At 39.8% G+C, this 26440-nt stretch overlaps 1 protein-coding gene across 2 annotated transcripts in view; it reads right to left on the bottom strand.

Annotated features, from left to right (window-relative positions):
• Positions 1-26158, bottom strand: part of LOC110461685 — a 32025-nt gene extending 5867 nt beyond the window's left edge. For both annotated transcript variants that reach the window (XR_002464169.1, XM_021515288.1), the window contains exons 1-26: positions 25969-26158; positions 24519-24691; positions 23961-24033; positions 23394-23461; positions 22217-22339; positions 21779-21929; positions 21138-21265; positions 20267-20440; positions 19498-19778; positions 19030-19207; positions 18511-18716; positions 17565-17661; positions 16940-17066; positions 15619-15823; positions 15223-15280; positions 14270-14413; positions 13631-13764; positions 13214-13349; positions 8293-8447; positions 7634-7784; positions 4819-4953; positions 4359-4538; positions 2421-2528; positions 1993-2121; positions 1398-1610; positions 198-302 (exon numbers count right to left, since the gene is read on the bottom strand). Coding sequence is in view for 1 of the 2 variants with exons in the window: in XM_021515288.1 (XP_021370963.1) it covers positions 198-302; positions 1398-1610; positions 1993-2121; positions 2421-2528; positions 4359-4538; positions 4819-4953; positions 7634-7784; positions 8293-8447; positions 13214-13349; positions 13631-13764; positions 14270-14413; positions 15223-15280; positions 15619-15823; positions 16940-17066; positions 17565-17661; positions 18511-18716; positions 19030-19207; positions 19498-19778; positions 20267-20440; positions 21138-21265; positions 21779-21929; positions 22217-22339; positions 23394-23461; positions 23961-24033; positions 24519-24691; positions 25969-26104 (3768 nt within the window). In the remaining variant the exon portion in view is untranslated. The remainder of the gene's footprint in view (positions 1-197; positions 303-1397; positions 1611-1992; positions 2122-2420; positions 2529-4358; positions 4539-4818; positions 4954-7633; positions 7785-8292; positions 8448-13213; positions 13350-13630; positions 13765-14269; positions 14414-15222; positions 15281-15618; positions 15824-16939; positions 17067-17564; positions 17662-18510; positions 18717-19029; positions 19208-19497; positions 19779-20266; positions 20441-21137; positions 21266-21778; positions 21930-22216; positions 22340-23393; positions 23462-23960; positions 24034-24518; positions 24692-25968) is intronic.
• Positions 26159-26440: the final 282 nt, after the last annotated feature.

Raw genomic sequence — 26440 nt, 5'->3', positions numbered from 1 at the left:
ACGAGTTCACCCGTTTGGATCACGCTAAACAAATGCTGCCTTGATGTCTAGAAAGCATCAACCAATCATATGTATCTGGTGTAAGACTTCTACGGTTGTTGAACTTGAGAAATAATTATAATTAATTCCTTATCATTGTTATGTGTATATTTAATTGTTTACAAGACAATGACATAATAAATCAACAAAATAAATACCTGTAAGACTTCATGTATGGTGATACGGCCATACTTTCTGTTGCCAAGTGATTGGAGGTCAGGAAGAAGATCTAACTGGACGTCATCTTGGTTGTCCTCAGACCACTGTGGAGAAAAAGTCAACCTCAATATTAAGAATTATTTTACTTAAATCCCTACATTGATGATTTAGAAGCAATCCTATAATATTCTACAAGTACAAGTGACAACTTCAAATATGTAACAATCAGGTCTATAATATAAATATGATAGATTGTGGTCGCCGTAGCAACCACAAATATATGTAATATGTTCAGTTTTGTTTCCATAATTTTGACCAGCTGGATCAGACAAACCAAATAACGTGCATTGGTTCATTCTGATTACTCCTACCTTTTTTTTCCTTTTGTAACCCTGTAAGGTATTATAAGACTGTAACTATTAACAGAATGTAGTCTATACTTGAATTTACATTTCTTCCCGGCAAGCAGTATTAATATTGCCATTCTATCTTCTTCATTCTGATATCACAATTATATTGACATTGTGATAATTAGCCAGAGTTATGGTCTTATAACTTATGTTGGTAGGTTTATAAAGTGACAATGCAAAGCAAATGTAAAATATTAATTATTATTGTTTTTTCATATCATTTCCGACAAATGATTTCTAAAAATAGAATTATGACCCGTCTCAAGACGAACGCACCGTCCCAATTCCGTTGCTTTTTCTTGTGTTTTTTCCCCAGATTGCTTACATTACTGTTTTGAAAATAATAAAACAATTGTAGCCTTTAACTTGGGTCGATACCTGCGTCCTCTGTCAATATATCTTTTCTCAGGTCGATAAATCCAGGTATCGACCTCAGCCAAAGGCTATAATTGAATAATATCAACATTATATCTTTGACTTCAACAGAAACAGTGACTACTCAGTCCTTTTTATGGTATCAATGACCTTGACATTTTATACAATGACATGTAAACAATCCCATATAGCACAGTAGTATATAAGTTTGTACACATAAAGGTTTAAGGAATCTTGACACTTGAAATCTATTTATAGCAAATGTGCCCTTGACCTTTTCTGTAAGTTAAGAATGTATGAAACTTTAATTGTGCATGACATTTGAACATTAAAAGTAGTAATGGATTTCAAGTTATTGTATGTAAAATGAAAACTTTTTATAGTAACAGTGACCTTCACCTTCAAACAACTTACCCATGTTTCTCCATCTGAACCATCATATGACCCGGACCTTGTCAGATGAGATGGTCGCCATAGTGATGAAGTTGGTTTGGCATTCGGAAATCCCTGACAGACCGTGGGTAAAAGGAGCTCAGTGATGCCACTACCTGCGCGCCGTCTGTTGTGGGTCTTGATGACCTTGTGGGTGGAGGTGGTGGGGGACGGTTCTAACTTCTCCTGTTTTACCTTACAGTGACAAAAACAGTTCACTTGGTTTTATTTCCCACATCAACACATATTATTATATGACACAAGCAAATCCTTTCATACAAGTCACATGGGTTTCGTAAGCTAATGGAAATAACAAACTCTCTTGATAAAGTTTGAAAAGGTTTGATGCTTACAAGCATAACAATGATTTGGCATTTAACTAATGGTCACTGTGCTGTAGGTTGGTTGGTTGTCCCCCTTTGCAATAGTTATCAACAGTGAACAAATTGTTGTCAGCTGTTAATAAATCATGTGTAAATAAACAATTATGATGTGTAGACAAATAGTTTTTTTTCTCTGAGTTTTCCAATGATGTTCATTTTATAACGTTTTGACCTACTTCTGTGATATGAATTACCTGACCCATGTCATTCTTTCCCCAGCCCCAGACAAGTCCGTCGGAGTCCTGTGCGATGTTGAACTCTCCTCCAATGGTGATGTGTGTCACACTGCGATCATTTATATTAGTCACCATACTCGGAATTTTCTTTAAACAATAAATAAAACAAGTTGCTAACAAATATTTAAAATGCAGCTTTTTTAGAAAATATTTTGAACATTTGGTTGCAGTGCTGAATTTCAATCATTGACAGAAATCATATAAGGAAATAGTTTTACTGTGACCTTATTGAAAGTGGGTCATGGTCATCTATTTGAACAAATGATAGTCCTTTATCCCATATGGGACAATTATGACTCTTTGCCTTATGGTTCTATTAGCTTTTTCAAAAGAATAGTTGGTGACAGAAGGACACTGCTCCATGAGAGAGTCATTCCTTTACTGACCATGTCCTGTCTTGTGTTGTTTCCGATCTGTCCGTCCATGTTTCTACCCCAGGTATACACGTCTCCGTCCAAAGTGACCAGTGCCGAGTGGGAGCTGCCACAAACAGCCTGCAGTATATAAAACCATCTTTAAAAGGTCATGTTCTCACCATAAGTTTTACCTATCTAACCATGACATGTCTTCACAATTATACATTTTACCTGTATAATCAGACATGTTATCACCATAAGTTTTACCAGTTTAATAAGGATATGTTTTCACCATGGATTGTACCTGTCTAAATATACCTGTTTGAAAAAAGTTATATTTGTATAAACATGACATGTCTTCACAAATATAAGTTATACCTGTTTGACAGGACGAGTGTTCACCATAATTAGTATTCCTGTCTATACAGTATATGTATTCATCATGAGTTGTATTTGTCTAAATAGTACACATCTTCACAAATATAAGTTATACCTGTCTAAGCAGAATTTGTCTTCACCATAGATTTTCTTGTCTAAATAGGACATATTTTCCCAAATGTAAGTTATACCTGTCTTAACCTGTCTTTACAGGACATGGTTTTATTTAAGTTTCACATTAATTCAGTTTAAGTGGAAGATACATATTAACTCCCTAAATAGGACACATCAATACTGAGATACAGAATAGCCTGATAACATATTACCACTGTGGTTTACTTCTATATATACAGACCAGAAATGGCTGATTGTAGTAAAATATTACCACTGTGGTTTACTTTTATATATACAGACCAGAAATGGCTGATTGTAGTAAAATATTACCACTGTGGTTTACTTTTATATATACAGACCAGAAATGGCTGATTGTAGTAAAATATTACCACTGTGGTTTACTTTTATATATACAGACCAGAAATGGCTGATTGTAGTAAAATATTACCACTGTGGTTTACTTTTATATATACAGACCAGAAATGGCTGATTGTAGTAAAATATTACCACTGTGGTTTACTTTTATATATACAGACCAGAAATGGCTGATTGTAGTAAAATATTACCACTGTGGTTTACTTTTATATATACAGACCAGAAATGGCTGATTGTAGTAAAATATTACCACTGTGGTTTACTTTTATATATACAGACCAGAAATGGCTGATTGTAGTAAAATATTACCACTGTGGTTTACTTTTATATATACAGACCAGAAATGGCTGATTGTAGTAAAATATTACCACTGTGGTTTACTTTTATATATACAGACCAGAAATGGCTGATTGTAGTAAAATATTACNCGGACCAACTTTGCTTCATAAAGTCATAACAAAATGTTCATCAGGGAAAAGATACAAAATTTGATTGTGACCTTTGACCCAGTGATCTTGACCTTTGGTCAATTGACTCCTTGTTTAATTATGAGCAACATTGCTTCAAATTGTCATACCAAAATGTTCACCAGTGAAAAGATACAAAATTTAACCGTCACCTTTGACCCAAAGACCTTGACATTTGGTCAGGTTGACTCCTTGTTAAACTTTGATCATTTTTGCTTCATCATGTCTTAACAAAATGTTCATCAGTGAAAATATGCAAAATTTGACCTTGACTTTTGAATCTAATGACCTTAAACTTTGACCTCAACTTTTTACCTCAATGTGTCTCTTTGTTTAATTCTGAATAACTTTGCTTCATAATGTCATAAAATGCTCATTAGTGCAAAGCTAAAAAAATTAACCTTGACCTTTGACCTAATGACCTTGACATTTGGTCAGGTTGACTCCTTGTTTAATTCTGATCAACTTTGCTTCATCATGTCATAACAAAATGTTCATAGTGATTACTATAGTGATTACTATAGTGATTACTATAGGGCACCCGTATCTCCGATACAGGGCCCTAATTATGAATTAAACTTCTTAAACAATATTGTCTATCGTGTGATTGACATGTCTGATGTATTGTCACTACCTGGGTAATACGGCCATGTACAAAGCAGGTGTCGACTAGATCTGGCAGTAGGAAGTGGTCGACAGGATCCCCGACCACAGCACCGGCCTGGCGTGCCTTACGGATGGAATGTGCCGCAAATCGGAGGTTGAATGGATGGCAACCCCAGGAGAACACATGGTTACTCTGCGTGACTGCGATCTGGCAAAAGGCAATCCATTTTACACCCTTTTTAAAACCTGAAATACATACACTGACCAGACCCCAGTTCATGGTAATGTCACAGACTTACATGTTACTTATTTTAAAACCAAGTTAAAAGGTCCGATGAAAGGTACATGAAGCTGAACCCCAGTAACTGCAACTCAAATTTTTTAAATATCTTATTTCAAATTTAAAAGTTATTTTACCAGGTATTTGAATGTAGCCATCCTCATAACATATTTTGAGCTGATAAAGAATTTGTTTTGTTGATACTTACATTGTGGAAGAACTTGGTGCTGACTAAGACCACCTTCCCCTTCAAAGCGTGTATTCTCACTGGTAATGTCTGTTTTTTGTTTGTTGCCAAACCAAGCTGGCCAAAGAATCCACACCCAAACGAGTACACCTCTCCCTGTATACAGAAACAGAATACTTCAAATAAAATGTATCTCCCCTTATGAGCAGATACATGTAATGGAAAGTTATTATTAATGAAGGTATACTTCTGTGTTTCAACAACTAACATATCTTCAATCACAGGTTCAAAATGTATAAGTCCTAATAACATTTCACTTAAAATTTTGCAATTATTTCACCTTTAACCTAGAGGTGAAGGTCATATTGAACTAAATACAGTGTACTGCATATTGTCGGTGATGAAAGTATCCTTCAAGTTTCATTGAGATATTTCTAAAATGGTTTATATTATATTATTATTATTATATAAACTTTATTTATTTACAACAAATATGAAACAAGTTATTTCAACTTATATTAATCACTCTTGTTGGCCTGGAGGTTAGCGTGCAGGAGGTCTTGATGTTGGAGGAAATCGGAGAACCCGGAGAAAACGCAAGTGGGCGGGCAGGTAACCCCATACCTTTCCACGTCCAATCTGGGAATCGAACCCCGGCCGCATTGGTTAAAGGCAAGTGCCCTTTCCACTGCGCCATCCGAGCACCCTATGGTTTTCAAGTGATGGCTCCAGACAAGATGTCTTAGAATCAGAAGAATCTGTACTAATACAACTCCCTTTTATTTGAAGCAATTTCAAATGAAGAAGTAAGCAGCATTTGTCAACAAACAAGAACAACTTTTAGAAAAACAGCATATGTAAGGTTCTCACACTTACCCGAGAGGAGAGGGCCACGGTATGACAGTATCCTCCACACACCCTAATGATCTGTTTGTCTGACACTTACCTGAGAGGAGAGGGCCACGGTATGACAGTATCCTTCAAACACCCTGATGATCTGTTTGTCTGACACTTACCTGAGAGGAGAGGGCCACGGTATGACAGTATCCTCCACACACCCTGATGATCTGTTTGTCTGACACTTACCTGAGAGGAGAGGGCCACGGTATGACAGTATCCTCCACACACCCTGATGATCTGTTTGTCTGACACTTACCTGAGAGGAGAGGGCCACGGTATGACAGTATCCTCCACACACCCTGATGATCTGTTTGTCTGACACTTACCTGAGAGGAGAGGGCCACGGTATGACAGTATCCTCCACACACCCTGATGATCTGTTTGTCTGACACTTACCTGAGAGGAGAGGGCCACGGTATGACAGTATCCTCCACACACCCTGATGATCTGTTTGTCTGACACTTACCTGAGAGGAGAGGGCCACGGTATGACAGTATCCTCCACACACCCTGATGATCTGTTTGTCTGACACTTACCTGAGAGGAGAGGGCCACGGTATGACAGTATCCTCCACACACCCTGATGATCTGTTTGTCTGACACTTACCTGAGAGGAGAGGGCCACGGTATGACAGTATCCTCCACACACCCTGATGATCTGTTTGTCTGACACTTACCTGAGAGGAGAGGGCCACGGTATGACAGTATCCTCCACACACCCTGATGATCTGTTTGTCTGACACTTACCTGAGAGGAGAGGGCCACGGTATGACAGTATCCTCCACACACCCTGATGATCTGTTTGTCTGACACTTACCTGAGAGGAGAGGGCCACGGTATGACAGTATCCTCCACACACCCTGATGATCTGTTTGTCTGACACTTACCTGAGAGGAGAGGGCCACGGTATGACAGTATCCTCCACACACCCTGATGATCTGTTTGTCTGACACTTACCTGAGAGGAGAGGGCCACGGTATGACAGTATCCTCCACACACCCTGATGATCTGTTTGTCTGACACTTACCTGAGAGGAGAGGGCCACGGTATGACAGTATCCTCCACACACCCTGATGATCTGTTTGTCTGACACTTACCTGAGAGGAGAGGGCCACGGTATGACAGTATCCTCCACACACCCTGATGATCTGTTTGTCTGACACTTACCTGAGAGGAGAGGGCCACGGTATGACAGTATCCTCCACACACCCTGATGATCTGTTTGTCTGACACTTACCTGAGAGGAGAGGGCCACGGTATGACAGTATCCTCCACACACCCTGATGATCTGTTTGTCTGACACTTACCTGAGAGGAGAGGGCCACGGTATGACAGTATCCTCCACACACCCTGATGATCTGTTTGTCTGACACTTACCTGAGAGGAGAGGGCCACGGTATGACAGTATCCTCCACACACCCTGATGATCTGTTTGTCTGACACTTACCTGAGAGGAGAGGGCCACGGTATGACAGTATCCTCCACACACCCTGATGATCTGTTTGTCTGACACTTACCTCAGAGGAGAGGGCCACGGTATGACAGTATCCTCCACACACCCTGATGATCTGTTTGTCTGACACTTACCTGAGAGGAGAGGGCCACGGTATGACAGTATCCTCCACACACCCTGATGATCTGTTTGTCTGACACTTACCTCAGAGGAGAGGGCCACGGTATGACAGTATCCTCCACACACCCTGATGATCTGTTTGTCTGACACTTACCTGAGAGGAGAGGGCCACGGTATGACAGTACCCTCCACACACCCTGATGATCTGTTTGTCTGACACTTACCTCAGAGGAGAGGGCCACGGTATGACAGTATCCTCCACACACCCTGATGATCTGTTTGTCTGACACTTACCTGAGAGGAGAGGGCCACGGTATGACAGTATCCTCCACACACCCTGATGATCTGTTTGTCTGACACTTACCTCAGAGGAGAGGGCCACGGTATGACAGTATCCTCCACACACCCTGATGATCTGTTTGTCTGACAGTGCCTGTACGTGGGACGGGACCAAAGCGTCCTCTATACTACCATGACCGAGCTGTCCATGAACTCCCCAGCCCCAGCTATAAACTCTGAAATACCAGGTATATTAGATAAAAAAGATATTAGATCATTTAATTCAGAATCAAATATTTATCTTTATTTCACATTCTTACCAGTAGTTGTAGAGATTGCCTTTCTCATTAAACCAGAGACTCATTGGATCTAGTTGTCAAATGGGAGTCCCTCTATAAAATGGCTATGAAATTAATCTAAATTTCCCGATGTGCTGATGTTAGAAAGTAGCAGTAACAAGGTAAACCTGTGATAACTTTCTTTTTTAAAAATATTAACTCATTCCTTGTCTGAGCATACTCAAATATCTCAAATTTTATCAAGAAGTCAGAATTTTCTTTAAGTATTAATCCAAGTATCTCCATAAAAATATACCAAAAATTTAAATATTTTCTACAAACTGATCAATATTTTTGGGTGATACCATTTGTTATGAGATAAGATTAACATCGACTGAAAGTTTCCACTCTAGTTGTGGTCGCTAGATTACAAGGGTTTGACCAGCCGGTCAGTGAGTTTACTTACTCTCCATCAACAGTCAGAGCCAGGGAGTGATATTGACCGGTCTCCACACTCACACACTGGACGGACGAGAGCTTGTTGACCTGCATGGGTCGGCTGTAGATATGTCTCGTACCGATTCCAACCTGACCATACTGGGATGACCCCCACGCAAACACCTGTCAACCCATACAAAACCATGTTTTTAGCATGATGACCCCCACACAAACACCTGTCAACCCATACAAAACCATGTTTTTAGCATGATGACCCCCACGCAAACACCTGTCAACCCATACAAAACCATGTTTTTAGCATGATGACCCCCACGCAAACACCTGTCAACCCATACAAAACCATGTTTTTAGCATGATGACCCCCACGCAAACACCTGTCAACCCATACAAAACCATGTTTTTAGCATGATGACCCCCACGCAAACACCTGTCAACCCATACAAAACCATGTTTTTAGCATGATGACCCCCACGCAAACACCTGTCAACCCATACAAAACCATGTTTTTAGCATGATGACCCCCACGCAAACACCTGTCAACCCATACAAAACCATGTTTTTAGCATGATGACCCCCACGCAAACACCTGTCAACCCATACAAAACCATGTTTTTAGCATGATGACCCCCACGCAAACACCTGTCAACCCATACAAAACCATGTTTTTAGCATGATGACCCCCACGCAAACACCTGTCAACCCATACAAAACCATGTTTTTAGCATGATGACCCCCACGCAAACACCTGTCAACCCATACAAAACCATGTTTTTAGCATGATGACCCCCACGCAAACACCTGTCAACCCATACAAAACCATGTTTTTAGCATGATGACCCCCACGCAAACACCTGTCAACCCATACAAAACCATGTTTTTAGCATGATGACCCCCACGCAAACACCTGTCAACCCATACAAAACCATGTTTTTAGCATGATGACCCCCACGCAAACACCTGTCAACCCATACAAAACCATGTTTTTAGCATGATGACCCCCACGCAAACACCTGTCAACCCATACAAAACCATGTTTTTAGCATGATGACCCCCACGCAAACACCTGTCAACCCATACAAAACCATGTTTTTAGCATGATGACCCCCACGCAAACACCTGTCAACCCATACAAAACCATGTTTTTAGCATGATGACCCCCACGCAAACACCTGTCAACCCATACAAAACCATGTTTTTAGCATGATGACCCCCACGCAAACACCTGTCAACCCATACAAAACCATGTTTTTAGCATGATGACCCCCACGCAAACACCTGTCAACCCATACAAAACCATGTTTTTAGCATGATGACCCCCACGCAAACACCTGTCAACCCATACAAAACCATGTTTTTAGCATGATGACCCCCACGCAAACACCTGTCAACCCATACAAAACCATGTTTTTAGCATGATGACCCCCACGCAAACACCTGTCAACCCATACAAAACCATGTTTTTAGCATGATGACCCCCACGCAAACACCTGTCAACCCATACAAAACCATGTTTTTAGCATGATGACCCCCACGCAAACACCTGTCAACCCATACAAAACCATGTTTTTAGCATGATGACCCCCACGCAAACACCTGTCAACCCATACAAAACCATGTTTTTAGCATGATGACCCCCACGCAAACACCTGTCAACCCATACAAAACCATGTTTTTAGCATGATGACCCCCACGCAAACACCTGTCAACCCATACAAAACCATGTTTTTAGCATGATGACCCCCACGCAAACACCTGTCAACCCATACAAAACCATGTTTTTAGCATGATGACCCCCACGCAAACACCTGTCAACCCATACAAAACCATGTTTTTAGCATGATGACCCCCACGCAAACACCTGTCAACCCATACAAAACCATGTTTTTAGCATGATGACCCCCACGCAAACACCTGTCAACCCATACAAAACCATGTTTTTAGCATGATGACCCCCACGCAAACACCTGTCAACCCATACAAAACCATGTTTTTAGCATGATGACCCCCACGCAAACACCTGTCAACCCATACAAAACCATGTTTTTAGCATGATGACCCCCACGCAAACACCTGTCAACCCATACAAAACCATGTTTTTAGCATGATGACCCCCACGCAAACACCTGTCAACCCATACAAAACCATGTTTTTAGCATGATGACCCCCACGCAAACACCTGTCAACCCATACAAAACCATGTTTTTAGCATGATGACCCCCACGCAAACACCTGTCAACCCATACAAAACCATGTTTTTAGCATGATGACCCCCACGCAAACACCTGTCAACCCATACAAAACCATGTTTTTAGCATGATGACCCCCACGCAAACACCTGTCAACCCATACAAAACCATGTTTTTAGCATGATGACCCCCACGCAAACACCTGTCAACCCATACAAAACCATGTTTTTAGCATGATGACCCCCACGCAAACACCTGTCAACCCATACAAAACCATGTTTTTAGCATGATGACCCCCACGCAAACACCTGTCAACCCATACAAAACCATGTTTTTAGCATGATGACCCCCACGCAAACACCTGTCAACCCATACAAAACCATGTTTTTAGCATGATGACCCCCACGCAAACACCTGTCAACCCATACAAAACCATGTTTTTAGCATGATGACCCCCACGCAAACACCTGTCAACCCATACAAAACCATGTTTTTAGCATGATGACCCCCACGCAAACACCTGTCAACCCATACAAAACCATGTTTTTAGCATGATGACCCCCACGCAAACACCTGTCAACCCATACAAAACCATGTTTTTAGCATGATGACCCCCACGCAAACACCTGTCAACCCATACAAAACCATGTTTTTAGCATGATGACCCCCACGCAAACACCTGTCAACCCATACAAAACCATGTTTTTAGCATGATGACCCCCACGCAAACACCTGTCAACCCATACAAAACCATGTTTTTAGCATGATGACCCCCACGCAAACACCTGTCAACCCATACAAAACCATGTTTTTAGCATGATGACCCCCACGCAAACACCTGTCAACCCATACAAAACCATGTTTTTAGCATGATGACCCCCACGCAAACACCTGTCAACCCATACAAAACCATGTTTTTAGCATGATGACCCCCACGCAAACACCTGTCAACCCATACAAAACCATGTTTTTAGCATGATGACCCCCACGCAAACACCTGTCAACCCATACAAAACCATGTTTTTAGCATGATGACCCCCACGCAAACACCTGTCAACCCATACAAAACCATGTTTTTAGCATGATGACCCCCACGCAAACACCTGTCAACCCATACAAAACCATGTTTTTAGCATGATGACCCCCACGCAAACACCTGTCAACCCATACAAAACCATGTTTTTAGCATGATGACCCCCACGCAAACACCTGTCAACCCATACAAAACCATGTTTTTAGCATGATGACCCCCACGCAAACACCTGTCAACCCATACAAAACCATGTTTTTAGCATGATGACCCCCACGCAAACACCTGTCAACCCATACAAAACCATGTTTTTAGCATGATGACCCCCACGCAAACACCTGTCAACCCATACAAAACCATGTTTTTAGCATGATGACCCCCACGCAAACACCTGTCAACCCATACAAAACCATGTTTTTAGCATGATGACCCCCACGCAAACACCTGTCAACCCATACAAAACCATGTTTTTAGCATGATGACCCCCACGCAAACACCTGTCAACCCATACAAAACCATGTTTTTAGCATGATGACCCCCACGCAAACACCTGTCAACCCATACAAAACCATGTTTTTAGCATGATGACCCCCACGCAAACACCTGTCAACCCATACAAAACCATGTTTTTAGCATGATGACCCCCACGCAAACACCTGTCAACCCATACAAAACCATGTTTTTAGCATGATGACCCCCACGCAAACACCTGTCAACCCATACAAAACCATGTTTTTAGCATGATGACCCCCACGCAAACACCTGTCAACCCATACAAAACCATGTTTTTAGCATGATGACCCCCACGCAAACACCTGTCAACCCATACAAAACCATGTTTTTAGCATGATGACCCCCACGCAAACACCTGTCAACCCATACAAAACCATGTTTTTAGCATGATGACCCCCACGCAAACACCTGTCAACCCATACAAAACCATGTTTTTAGCATGATGACCCCCACGCAAACACCTGTCAACCCATACAAAACCATGTTTTTAGCATGATGACCCCCACGCAAACACCTGTCAACCCATACAAAACCATGTTTTTAGCATGATGACCCCCACGCAAACACCTGTCAACCCATACAAAACCATGTTTTTAGCATGATGACCCCCACGCAAACACCTGTCAACCCATACAAAACCATGTTTTTAGCATGATGACCCCCACGCAAACACCTGTCAACCCATACAAAACCATATTTTTAGCATGATGACCTCCACGCAAACACCTGTCAACTTCCATTTCAATACATTCAGGCTAGTACACTTCTGTTGACTCCGTAGCTCAATTGGTTACAGAGATAGCATAACAATCTCAAGTCAATAGTGTGAATCCCGGTCTAGACCTGCTGATTTTTTTACGCACAGAAAACTCTTGTTGATAATATTTTGTTAAATTCATCGTCATCATTTTTCATAAAAGTCCTGCAATGTATGGTTTTCTTTTCAGAAATGATTTAGTAAGGTTATAGGCATACTGGAAATAACAGTTTTCAACACTTAGTTACAGTTTTTGGCAGTGGTACAGAAGTCCTTAAGATGTTAGGTCACATAACCTTCCTTTAAAACATTTGAAGCCCTCTGATCTAGAGATGCTTCATACACAACTTAGTTAACATCCTTTCCAATGACCTTGCCTCGTAGTCTTTTAAATAAAATGACAGACTAATGAAACACCACAGGTAATATATGATATACGTACCCCCTGCTGTGTGAGGGCTAGCGTGTGTTCACCGCCACAAGCTACGGAGATGACCCGAACCTGGAGCATGTGGAGAGTTTCCACCCTACAGGGGGGAGATACAGTGTTGTCTGGAGCCAGGTCTCCGTGGCCCAACCTGTAACACATCAGGTAAGGTCAGGGTAAATCAAATCGTAACTTATATTGTATGTACATGCATAGATTATTCCACCATTCTACCTAAAAGGAGTTTCAATAATCTCAAATTAATGTAAAGTTGTAATGATTTTTACAGCAATTTGAAAATCAGATTGTAAATTTGTGCATTTGCGTCTTAAATCAAACTGATACCTATGTTTGTTTTTAAATATGTCTGAAGCTGAGCATTCTGTTAAATCCTGTTAAATGTAATGAAGTGTATTAAAGCTCTGTGTTTACCTGCCGTGGGAAGTGCGACCCCAGGTGTATAGGTCACCGTTGCGCACTAAAGCCACATGTTGATGTCCGGCACCAAGTGGTACTGGTCGACAGGTCAACTTTCGGACTTTCACTTTCAAATTTTCTTCGGGAGACTGACGGTGACAACATCAAAAAGGGTTATATAAGTCCAAAAAGTCAGCTTATAAAAATATTGATAAAACAGCTCATAAACTGTTAACGTACGTATTTTAGTGCCCTTTAATTCTAGCGTATTATCGAGGTTTAACAGATTAGCGCGTCGGTAAATTGGTGACCCAATACCAACAAAATATGCAATAGAAAACGATATACAGGAACTTCTTTTGGTTTAAATAATCTCATCAATTCAAATATTGTAGCCTTTGTGCAGTAGATAAATGGAAGTAGCTATTCTACACATAAATGGTAGAAAAAAGAATTGTCAAAAAAATAAATATATATATATTCCCATTCAACTTTGCCAATTATGGCTGAAAAGGCTTATTTTGTTAAACTTAATGTCATATTTATCTTAAAAATATCTGAAAGCATGAATATTTTTTTCCTGATTAAATCTGAAGGCTGTAGTTAAATGTTCTAGCCAACCCTGTAGAATGTTGACCTGAATTGATAACTGACCTGTTTAGATATATCGTTGGAGTTCATGGTAAGTACCTCCTCAGCGTTGGGAATGTCTCCAGATTTGTCACGTTTACTATTGAGTTGTAAAATTATGGTGACAAAAAAATCCACCAACTTTGATGCCTCAGGCAGGGTATTCTCCTGTAAAAGTATGCATCTGTCTTTGAAACAAATGACAGAAAAGTATTCTTCAGAGTAGTTATTTAAATACTCAATATTTCCACTCTGCCTGTCTACCTCATGTGATCATTTTCTTCATTTACGCAAATCATATTTCCTTGGAATAGGGATGGTCCAATACTAGATTGTGTTAAAACAGGTCAAGCCATTCTTTGGAAGTAGTCTTTTACACATTTACCCTAGTCCTCTATTGGCCAACCTCTCTGGTTAAGAGAGCCGTCATCTCTGATGACATAAAATGGAATCACCTTGACCAAGGGATGCTACATTAATATATGTCAAACTTCAGCGTTATTTTTATGAATCACTCCAGTTCCAGATGTCTTCCCTATTAGGCCCTGCCTACGGATCCTAGTGAGACTTACACCTTATATCTTAAGCGACTTATTTTTGAAGTGAATCCCCTACACTCAGTGCTAAAACTACATTTAAATCTTCACAGCCTTTCTTCACATGTTTCTGTTTAAAAGACAAATGTGTGGACTAAATAGAAAACGCATCACAGCATGACTGAAAATCATTTCAATTTTGAGAATACTTAATTTTATGACTGTGTTTTACATGACTTGTGTTCAAAGCAGCAGTGTAAAAGATGTTCTTAACCCTTTCACCACTGTAGACCATAATGGACTCATCCAGATCAATGTATGGTAGAGTCTACTAAAGTTACATAGGGGTGACAGGGTTAATAATTAATTTGCGACTAACAGTTACATAAAGCTAAAAACTTAATCGGGAGGCTCAACAACAGGTTTAGAGTTGTGACTTACCATTGGGCCAGCTTCTCCATCACTACATTGGGAGGTCAGAGAGGAGATACTTGCAGTTCTGAGGAAACACAACATCAACTTAATACAATTAGGAATATTGTTTTGGAAACACAACACTGATTTTTGTAAAATGTTACCTTTACCCAACAAAAGCATGATAGACTATTACCCGGCTTTTACCCAATTTGCTGATCCATTGTTACATGATAGAGAATGCGTTGCTCCACAGGTAAGTCAAGTATGTCTTATGGTTGTATCTCCCTCTTACACCTATCTGACTCCAAGATATGAAATATGCTCTAAAACTGGTCAGGTCAATTATCAGAATCAAACTAATACATAGAAATGCTTCTTTCCTTCATTTTCTCTGTTCAAATTACATTCAAAAGCACTTACCTTTTCTTGGAAATCATATGTTTAGATATGTGGTTCCTCAGGCTAACCCTTGAGGGGTCAAAAATGTTGGCAAGGTTTTCCAGCGTGTCCACTCTGAGGTCGGCTATGCTGTCCTGTATCATGGCGTAATGCTGAAGGGCCAGTTGAGGCTTGGAGCACAGGATCTCGGTCCTGTACTGGGGAGACAGTGACTGGAAAAACGTACCTATCAATAACAAGGAAACAACTATGTATAGAGATTTTTTTTCTTTTTCTTATAGAAACCAAAACCTGTAAGTATGTGAGGGCAAATTCAACCTGTGTTCATTTGTTTTCACAGTCATTTGGTGAAAAGTGCTCTAGGCTTTATGGTTCATTGATAAAGTTGAATGTCTCACACACATTTTCATGAATACAGGCAAAGGTAATTTATTAACTGTGGTTGCCAGAAACAATGGTGTTTTGTGGAGCCATCATAGTCTTACTGGGGCTGTCTGAACTAGATGGCCTGCATAGCTCTGTGACCAACCTGTGGATGTCTGAACAAGATGGCCTGCATAGCTCTGTGACCAACCTGTGGCTGTCTGAACTAGGTGGTTGATAAAGCCATAGTAACCTTCCTGTAGCCGACAGAATTATGTGGCAGGTGATTCCATGATATCTTACCTGTGGCTGCAAAAACAAGGTGGTTGGTGATGTTGCAGTAACCTACCTGTAGCAGGATGAACAAGGTGGTGGGTGTTGGCATGAAACCCTAACTGTGACTGCCTGAACAAGGTTGCTGGTGCCGCCATTGTAATTTAACTTTAGCCGACTGATCAAGGTGGCTGGTGTTGCCATGGTAACCTACCTGTAGCTGCCTGATCTAGCTGGTTGGTGTCACTATGGTAACCTATCTGTAGCTGTCTGAACTAGATGGCTAGTGAAGCCATGGTAACCAATCTTTGGCTGTCTGAATAAGGTGGCTGGTGTTGCCATGGTATCTACCTGTAGCTGTCTGAACTAGTTGGTTGGTGTAACTATGGTAACCTACCTGTGGCTGAACTAGCTGGTTGGTGTCACAATGGTAATCTACCTGTAGCTAGCTGGTTGGTGTCACTATGGTAACCTACCTGTAGCTGCCTGATCTAGCTGGTTGGTGTCACTATGGTAACCTACCTGTGGCTGCCTGAACTAGGTGGTTGGTGTCACTATGGTAACCTACCTATAGCTGCCTGATCTAGCTGGTTGGTGTCACTATGGTAACCTACCTGTAGCTGCCTGATCTAGCTGGTTGGTGTCACTATGGTAACCTACCTTTGGCTGCCTGAACTAGGTGGTTGGTGTCACTATAGTAACCTACCTTTGGCTGCCTGAACTAGGTGGTTGGTGAAGCCCTTGCTGACCAGACTGTCCACCACAGGATTGTCTAGTCTGGTGTAATCGTTTTTGGCCAACAAGTCCAATGCCTCCATCACTAAGCCGCGAGCCTGCAGTCACACAGGAATCAGAAAGTTTTAATCCATTTTATCTTATGTACACATCATTTAAACCTTGTTGCCTTTTTTCCTGACCAACAATTAATATTATTCATTATAATAGAATTCTCTTTACTGAATAAGTGCCAATTCCAAGAGTTTCTGCAAAAACCACAATTTGAGTTCCTTTCACAGTAAACCTATCACCAGGATATTTCCCCTCTAGAACATGATCAATTGGTTATCAAATCTGTACTCTTAAATAACAACCTCTCAATGGCCATATTACAAAATAAAAAGTGTTTTTCAGATACTGACAGCATCATGCCATCATATTATTTCTAAATCGTTATAATTCCAATTTCCCACCCACAAAAAAACATGACATGCCCATTACATGACAGTTGCATATTCTGACCAATCAGATTGCAGGACAGCTCATTAAACCCCCCACCCCCCAAAAAAAAACCACAACATAATTTACCATAGTTTAATATTATGGTAGCTCACCTTAGCAAGTTCCAGTAGGATATAGATCAGACCATTTTCTGATAGCAAAGAAAGAGCCAAGCTTTCTTCATACGAAAAGTTGGTGATGAGAAACTCACTGCAGTGGAAGAACAACAAAGCAAATAGGTATGGATAATGATACTCTGTGTAAGGACCAGATCAGAACTTGCTTTGAAAAACACCGGTACATACACGTTTTAATATATACCTCTACCATTATTGGTATTACAGTGAATATTAATTGTATAAAACTCAAGAGAAAAAATAAATAGAAATGACGTTTACATTTGACAAAATCCCTGAGTAATTATGAATGCTGCCATATGCATTACAGGAATGAATTAGGAGTCTCATCAAACCCGCTTGCTTTTCATTCCTATTTCTGACAATAGTATATATTCTTTTAACATTTGCTTTTAAGACAGCTAGAATTAAGCACTAATCTGTTAATTGATCAGGCTTTGTTATTATTTTTATATGCAACAGATTTCTCAAATGTAAAATACAATTTACAAAACTAAATGTGCGACTATGAATGCCGACTGTAAGCTAATGGCTTTCGTAATGTATTGTGACCAAATGTGACTAAAAGAGAAACAGTAAGAAAAACTCACATTGACTATGAAAGTGTTGCTGACCAAGTGTATACCAATTCCTTTTACTTATGTAGTCATTAATATTGTATCAATAAAAATATGCTATTGTTTCATTGGTATCGGTACAATATCATTTCGTTTTAACAGTATCCAACCTAAAAGCAAATACCATACATTGCTGCTTTTCATAGTTCACAAGTAAGAATTGTACCAGATTTTTTTAAGAATACAGGTAAACATTTTATCTTTAGGAAAATCAAATTATCAGTTTGGACCTGTGTCAAGTTCAAGAAAAGCATTTAGTAAAGACAAAAGGTCAGACTTAAATGTCAAGGTCAATAATATCTTACAGAAAAGACTGCTCGAGTTGTGCCTTGTCGCCAGAATGTTCCTGTATCTGGTGTACAAAACAGTGTATGGCCAGGTCGGTCAGCTGCTTCCTTTCACTGGTGTTGATGTCCTGGTTCTGACCACACAATACTTGTCTGGCGTAGGTCAGTACCTCTTGAACACAACCGTACTGTGCAAAGTTTGCCACTCTCCTGGCATGGGAACACTGGGGAAGTATGATAATAATAACATTATTGTCACTCGCCTCACATGGGACTACATGGGAAGTATGATAATAATAATATAGTCACTCGCCTCACATGGGACTACATGGGAAGGATGATAATAATAATAATATAGTCACTCGCCTCACATGGGAACACTGGGGAGGTAGATTGCAGTAAAGTTATAGTCATTGGTATCACATGGGACACACAGGGACAACCAGTACAATACAAGGGTATACAAAACTAACATTATAGTCTCAATGAAACTGGGATTTGTCTTCAACCTGAAATAAAAACTGTTGTAAACACTACCTTTGAGAGCTTGTAGAGTCTGATGGCTTGTGTGAAATCCTTGCTCTTTAGCACATGTTCAGCGGACACTTCATACAGCGTATTGAGGTCAAGGCCAAGACCTATACCAAGGATCTCCGTTCGGGAGTGGTCAAGCTGCTGGACTGCCATCTGTAGAAACAGCCGCTCTGGTGATATCCTACAATATTTAAGCGAAATTCCAGACATGAAACAATTCTCTTTAACCCTTTCATCCCTAGGTAACTTTAGTAGACTCTACCATACATTGATCTGGATGAGTCCATTATGGTCTACAGTGGTGAAAGGGTTAATTGAAATTAAAAATTACGATTATTCTAAAAAGCACTTATATTGGATAAGAGGTGTTGATAAGGACCTACATTCAAAATGATAAACCTGTTGTGACAATACAGGCGTTGATTACAGTGCGAGAAGTGTGACTCCATCCGGATAAATATAAACCCTTACCTGGGCCTACATTCATACACAGACGACCCTGTGATGATGACGCAGCCATTGAGCACTGTGTGACTCGTGACATGCATGTCGTATGCGGTCAATGGTAGGATGTTTGGCCCAGCTCTGTTGGTCCGCCTCAGACCTAGCTGTATGTCCTGAGCCATCTTCTGACACAGATCTTCCTCACGTTTGTCATGCCAGTAGAAAGGATAGGACTTCTTTAGGACAGTCAACAGGTGCTCCTCTTGGGGAAGATCAAACTGCTGTAAGACTGCATCCTTGTTGAAATCCTGAAATGGTATTTTCATTGTGTGATTTTTACATAACAGGGGTTTACACTCCGGCCTTCAACGCAGGAGACCGGGGTTCGATCCCTGAAGTCGTCGTATGCATGGATATTCAGAGAAAGTGCTTTTCTCCTGCCCACACAACTCCAACAACCCAGGTGAAGTATAAATTAGTCTGGGGTTGCGGTATCTGTGCTGTAGCATTCAAGTGAGGTGGCACTATAAAAGATGCCGTTGGAAGCACAGTCCCACTACAAATAGAACACGTTACATATCCAGCTTACACGCAGGCATACACACATTGGGAGATAATAGCCAGGTGGCATAGGACTAGTAGTTAGCGCCTGATAAGGCAGCTCCTGCGAATTCCTCAAAATTGTATATACTAATTGTATCAATTGTATATCTATGTACTGTAGAGCGCTCTAGAGTGGCATATGTTAGCTAGATAGGGCGCTATATCAAATGCTGTATATTATTATTATTATTACCTGTTGATCGTCCACTGAGGTTTCAGCCCTTTGGTTAGCTATCACAAGCAATCTCTTCTCCCCACCAAGTCGTGTCGTAGTAAATATCACTTTGTCCGTCAGGATGACGTTGTAAGCACCGAACGGTAACTTGTACACAAACAGAGGATTGTGTTCCACATCACTGTCATAAATCTGAAATAATGATGAAGAAGGTATTGGAATGATCGTCATTAAAAACTAGTTCTGAAGTCATTAAAAACAGAATTTTTACACTATTCCGGGACTAAACATTGTAGAAATGTGATTACTGGTATCCTGTAAAATCATTTGTTCAGCCAATTTGTTTTTACCTGGCTTGAGAGTATGTATTTGACTCCCAAAAATGAGCTCTGACTCTTGGGTTTGAAAGGATATGTCTATTTGACATGTTTTGACCCCTCAGATTTCAGAGAAATTGCTAAATGTCAACAGAGTCAAAGCCCTAATATACCAGAGAAAAAAATGAATAGAATTCCTAGATTTCTCATAGTCACAACTAAGAAAATATAGTCCTGTCCATTCAAATTACATGTCTATATTTGAAGATATCCTTTCAATATATTTCAATCTTTTTTCTTCATTTTTTTTCCATTTTTTAGAAATTAAAGGTAATACTGAGAAATGAAAGAGGAATGGATGTGTTTTTTTTCCTCAAACTCTTAAAAACATATAAGCAGTCATTCAGAGCCGAATTTTACAGAGAAAATATACTAGCGGCGAAAGAAAGATCTGCGATATCTGCCTATTTCACATCTCGCATCCATGTCTGTATAAGTCTAGCATGGATAAGTCTGAGATAGTTGGAGCTAGGTCAGCTAACATAGAACTTGATATGCTGTTCAGGTCATACCTGATATGTGTTTGTCTTGTCACAATGAGCAGCCACAAAATGGCGTCCCTTGGCATACTGTGGCGACAGGAACACAGATCGCTGGAACTGGTAAAACCTCAGTGGCAGAAACAGGTCTCTGGTTTGATCTGTTAAAAGTAATACATCAGTCCAATAGTATCACCACAGCATCATTTCACACACGGACAAGATCACAACTCGAAGTCTATACAAAATTACAACACCAAGAACTCGGGAGACATAAAAATCTTGTAAATTTTATATATCAAAGGACATTATGATATCTCACAGTAAACCCCCACAATAGAACAAGTCACACAAAGTGTTCCAGAAAAGTCAGCATGTCTTGTACAGCTTTTGATACCTTTAATACACATGATGTTAATTTGTTATGCTTGATTAACAAATTTTTTGATAATAAAAAAAAATCCATTTGACATCGGTGACATCATAGCACTATTTTTGCCACATCTTTTTCTTTATCTCCTTTTACAAACTTAATCTTAAATGTTTGGACTTTAACACTACACAATATCATTCCATACAGTTTAACTTGAGTTAGCAGAAACATGTGGGAGGTTGTGGTCCTGCTACATGTAAGTTAGCCGAGTACAGCCGTATACATGTTTAATGTATTTTACCCGAAGGAGTGGTGATGCTGATTATAGGGAGGTTCCTTCCATCTACAGTGTTGTACCCTAGGTCAAGGAGCTCCTTGTCTGGTAGGGACAAAATCTCATGTGTACGGCTCTCTAACAGTAACTTCCACTGGACACCTGACTGGTCCGTAATCTACAGAAAAATGTTTGATCAGAATCATGAATACTGCATGACCCTAGCTTGCAGGGAGGAAAGAGAGGATACTTTTAACATGTCCTTTGTGGGATATTTGACCTTTTCTAGCTCGGTCATTATTTTAAATTTTATGGTTTCTTGGAGGACCATATACTGTGTGTGTATGGTTTTGATTTTGCACCGTTATATTTTTTTGCATTTATTTAGAAAAAAACGTATTTGGGAGCCTGATATCATTTATGATTCTTATTAATATTTTAAAATTTGCTGAGATTCAAACTGACCAGAAGGTTAGTGGTCATCTGCTGGTCATCTTCCACGATGTCAATCTGCATGATTTTACAGTCACAGTTGATATCATACAACGTCTTCCTTGTAACCAGATCCACAAAGATTATTTCTCCAATCTGTAAGTGTAATATTGATAACAACAAAATTACTTGTGTAAGATGTGTTTGTTAGTTTAGAGTTTAACATCCTCGTATCAGGACGGGTGCCTAGCTAGAGAGGCACCACCGGAAAGAGAAAGCAGATGGAACAAGCATTCTGTGGGTATTGATGAATCAATACATGTCCCCTACCGGCGCCCCCAACAGATATTTTCCATTTCTAATCCACAGAATTAATGCTAGACCCTTAAAGAACTTATATGCAAAGAATCAGCATCCTAACATCATTATTAAGCGAATGGTAAGCCATTACAAAACTTTAACCAAAACCTTAACTAAAGGTAACGGACGGACAACTGACAGACAGACGGACCCAGACAAAACCTGAAGTCCCCCTGGTTTCGGTAGGGGACTAAAACAAAAGAAGACAGCAAAGTTGGAAATGATAAAAATCCTTTATGTTGCAATGGGGTCTGTTCAATGTCCTCTCAGTCAAAAACATAGAAAAAAACTCCAAACTCTGCAGGGTGTCCGACATTAGTCGCCTTTTATGATCGTGCAGTGGGCCTTTTCTTTCCCTGAAGCCTGCACAGGTTACTTGTATATGAAACAAAGACTGTAAACAGTCATTGGTTCATTGTCAGCCAGCATGTTATCAGAAATGGTTCCACCCGAATCTTTTGTAGCACATCTGCACATTTTTATGTCAAAATCATGAAAAAGACCCCATCACAATCTGAATTTATAAATACATATACCCAGTAATTTCATCTTACTGAAATAAGCGTCTACAATCTACATTACTTAGGCACAGTAAGTATTGCAAGATTTCAAATCATGTTGAACAACGTTAAAATTCAGAACAAGGAATCAAAATGTAAACATTATATGAAATATTCATTATGCAAGATTCTGTGCTTTAAATACATGTATGGTACAACATTGATCCTTGGATGAAGTGGAAGACAGATTCTCTTTTAATTAGGATAAATCCTCAACTATAGGCAATTGCATACCAGAGAGGTACTATAAATGTATACAATTACTGATCAATCAGGAGTGAGTTATGTACCTTTGTGCCAATGATGGCTATCTGTCGGTCATCCAGTGTGTGCCACCAGAGGAGGGCAGTAGGAACGCCTGTAAAACACAACAACAAAATTACACCTATTTCTGTCAAAACTTGAAAACCAGTTCTACAAGTGTTTTAAGGACTTTCGTGGATCCCAACACCCAGACCACACATGCCTGGTTTTTATGGCTGTTTGATATTAGTTTTCTTATCCAACAATACAGAGTATTAGATATTTAACAAAAAGGATGAGATGAGGTATTCAATAGAAAATTTAATAAAAGAAATTCTTCTTTCTCCATAATGATAATATACCTGGTAGCGAAAATTCTTCTTACTGATATCAAAATTTCATATACTGACACTGTGATGTGTTTTAATCTATGTTTTTGTTTTTACTTATATTTTGTTCTTTAATTTAACTGACTTTTACATTTTATTGTTTTTGTTCCTCAAGTCATCTGACTGCAGTTCATTGAGCTGATGAACACTAACATTAAAAAAAAAAAATCTATACAACTTATTAAGCCGCCTATGATCCTATTGTATTACCCCCAGTACGTATACCTTTGGGTCGCTTAACCTTCGTTATGGTGACATCATCTTCTCGCCACAGTTGGTTGACTTTAGCAGTTGGATCCTACAGAAAAACATTAAATCATCAACATACAAGATTTCACTATTTATACACAAATTTCAATTCCCATGACCCAGAGATCCTTCATACCAAATTGAGTTGAAATTTTCAACCAGTGCTTCAGTTTGCTGTATTCTATCTATATTTACTTCTATTACCATTCAGCCTCAAGAGGGGTCATGACCTTCATTTATACAAAACTGATGGTCCTTTGTACAGGGAGGCTTCATAGAAAAAACAAAATTTAGAACTCTCCGCTAATTTAGATATGGATTTCTCGATACACTTATCCTATAATCATGCTTGTTTGAAGTGTCAACACATATGATCTTGTGATCTTGAAAGTGGGTCAAGGTCATTCCTTTCAATAGATTTGATAGCACTACAAGCCACAAAGCTACAGGCCAAACATCATGACTTTAGGTGTCAGGGTTCTGAAGATCTTAAAAGTAAAGGTTGAGGTCAGATAAGCTAAAACTCCTACTTACCATGATAGGCAGTGCTGGTATGATGAACAGGGTGGCATCTTCTGCTAGGACCAGGAGCCAGGTCACAGTAGGGTCGAAACACATTGAGCTGATAGGTTTATCCTGTGGCCATGGTAACTGGTGAGTGGTGGGAGGTTTTCCATTTCCACTACTGTACCTAAGGAGGACATATCCTAGAAGAAAACAGTTATGCAGGCATCACAAGTGTTGCACAAAACTTGTACGTTTAGCGTGACCATGTGTAAGTTTTGGATTTTGCCAACAGTGGGATGTAGTGGTGTTCTTGGACAAGACTGTTTTTGTTAGTCATCTCCACCTTTTTAGAGTGGAGTAAAATATAGTCTGGGCTGGGCTTAGTTTGCATAGTGTTTAACTGATATGGCACTATAAACACATTTAAGCAGTTTGAAATATGGACCAATAATAACATGTATATAACTCCCTTCATATGCATCCTGAAAATAATGGTGAACAGCTGACACAAAGGAAAGAATAGGACTCACTAGGATGGAAATCAGAATCCAGAAAAGGAGAAATAAAAGACAAAGGCTGGGGAGATGGGTGAGTAGTAATGGTTGGATATAAAGCAGAAACAGTTATTGGTGGATTAATAGAATCTATCCCTGATGTGAGGTATGGATAAGGTTATTCAAACCCAAGGGATAAATATTGAGCAGGAGACCAGAGGCTTTGCCGAGGGTCTTTTGCTCAATATTTTATCCCGAGGGTTTGAATTACCTAATCCATACCTCAAACTAATCAAGATATATGGTACCATGTAAAGGAGGTGTCCGGGCTCGGGAAAGAAAACTGGCAACGTTGTGTAGAACTTAAGGAATACAATAAGGAAATAATGCCTTACTGTCAAACAAGCTTTTCCAGCAATAACCGTTGAACTAACTATAAACAGTTAAAACAACATTGAGGTTTTTTTTCAATGCGCGATACATGGCTAGACTGGTTGGCAGCAGTTACTCTAACGAGTGCCCAGCAGAGAAATTACCATGAGTGCCCTGTGTGGGATTTTCGCACGCCCAGCAATTTGTTAAGTGACTTTTTGTAAAAAAAAAAATCTGATTTACAACACCATCTAACTATATGCATACATTCAGTATTAAATTAAGCATTCTTGTATTATCAGTATTTTCCACTTTTTTCTTCTGTTTAATAATGGAGATACCATTTACAAATCATAAGCAAAATTTCAAGTTTGTTGTATAAACGCAAAGTATTCTAAAGTCTACAAGGATAATTGAAACACCAACAATTTGACTAACTGCAAGGTTTTGAATACTGTCAACAACTCAAAAACAGTTAACTTGATTAAATACTTCAGAATATGGTTCAATCTCTCCAGGTAAAACAAACTGACATCGCCCCAACATGTGTCGACAAAATATGGTCAGGGGTTGCGTGCAAAGTAGGAATTCGGTCCTAACTCGATTTTTACCATTGGTGCAGGCAAGTGCCAGCAGGTTAACTTCGCCCGCTTCTTTGTATGCATAGCGAACAATAGTTGGGGAGTTCCTGGAATCGTAGTCGTCCCTCACAGTGAAAAGTCGAACTAATTCAAACAGGGGAAACATTTCGGTGTTGGCTAGCCAGCTGTCTGCATCTTCATGGCTCTCGCTCTGAGAGCAGTCAGCTGATGAATTAATCTCGGTTCTCTAAATGCTTGATATTTGAGAATGCACTATCGTCCATTTAAGCATTTTCATGATGTAGATAGTGTGTTTACGGGAAGTGTACTTTCACTTTGACTTAACTCCTGAGACTGATCGATAATGTGTGCTTGGTCATGTGCTGTCTGATAGGATTACTTAAAATTAGTTATAATGCCAGATCAAATTGAGGACTGAAACCACTACTAATGCATGATACAGATCGTAGCCATAACCAAATCGTAGCTATAAACCCAACTC

This window comes from Mizuhopecten yessoensis, unplaced genomic scaffold (genome assembly GCF_002113885.1).
Source record: "Mizuhopecten yessoensis strain PY_sf001 unplaced genomic scaffold, ASM211388v2 scaffold10651, whole genome shotgun sequence".
In the NCBI taxonomy this organism is placed as follows: domain Eukaryota; kingdom Metazoa; phylum Mollusca; class Bivalvia; order Pectinida; family Pectinidae; genus Mizuhopecten; species Mizuhopecten yessoensis.
This window is presented reverse-complemented; position numbering and strand designations above follow the sequence as displayed.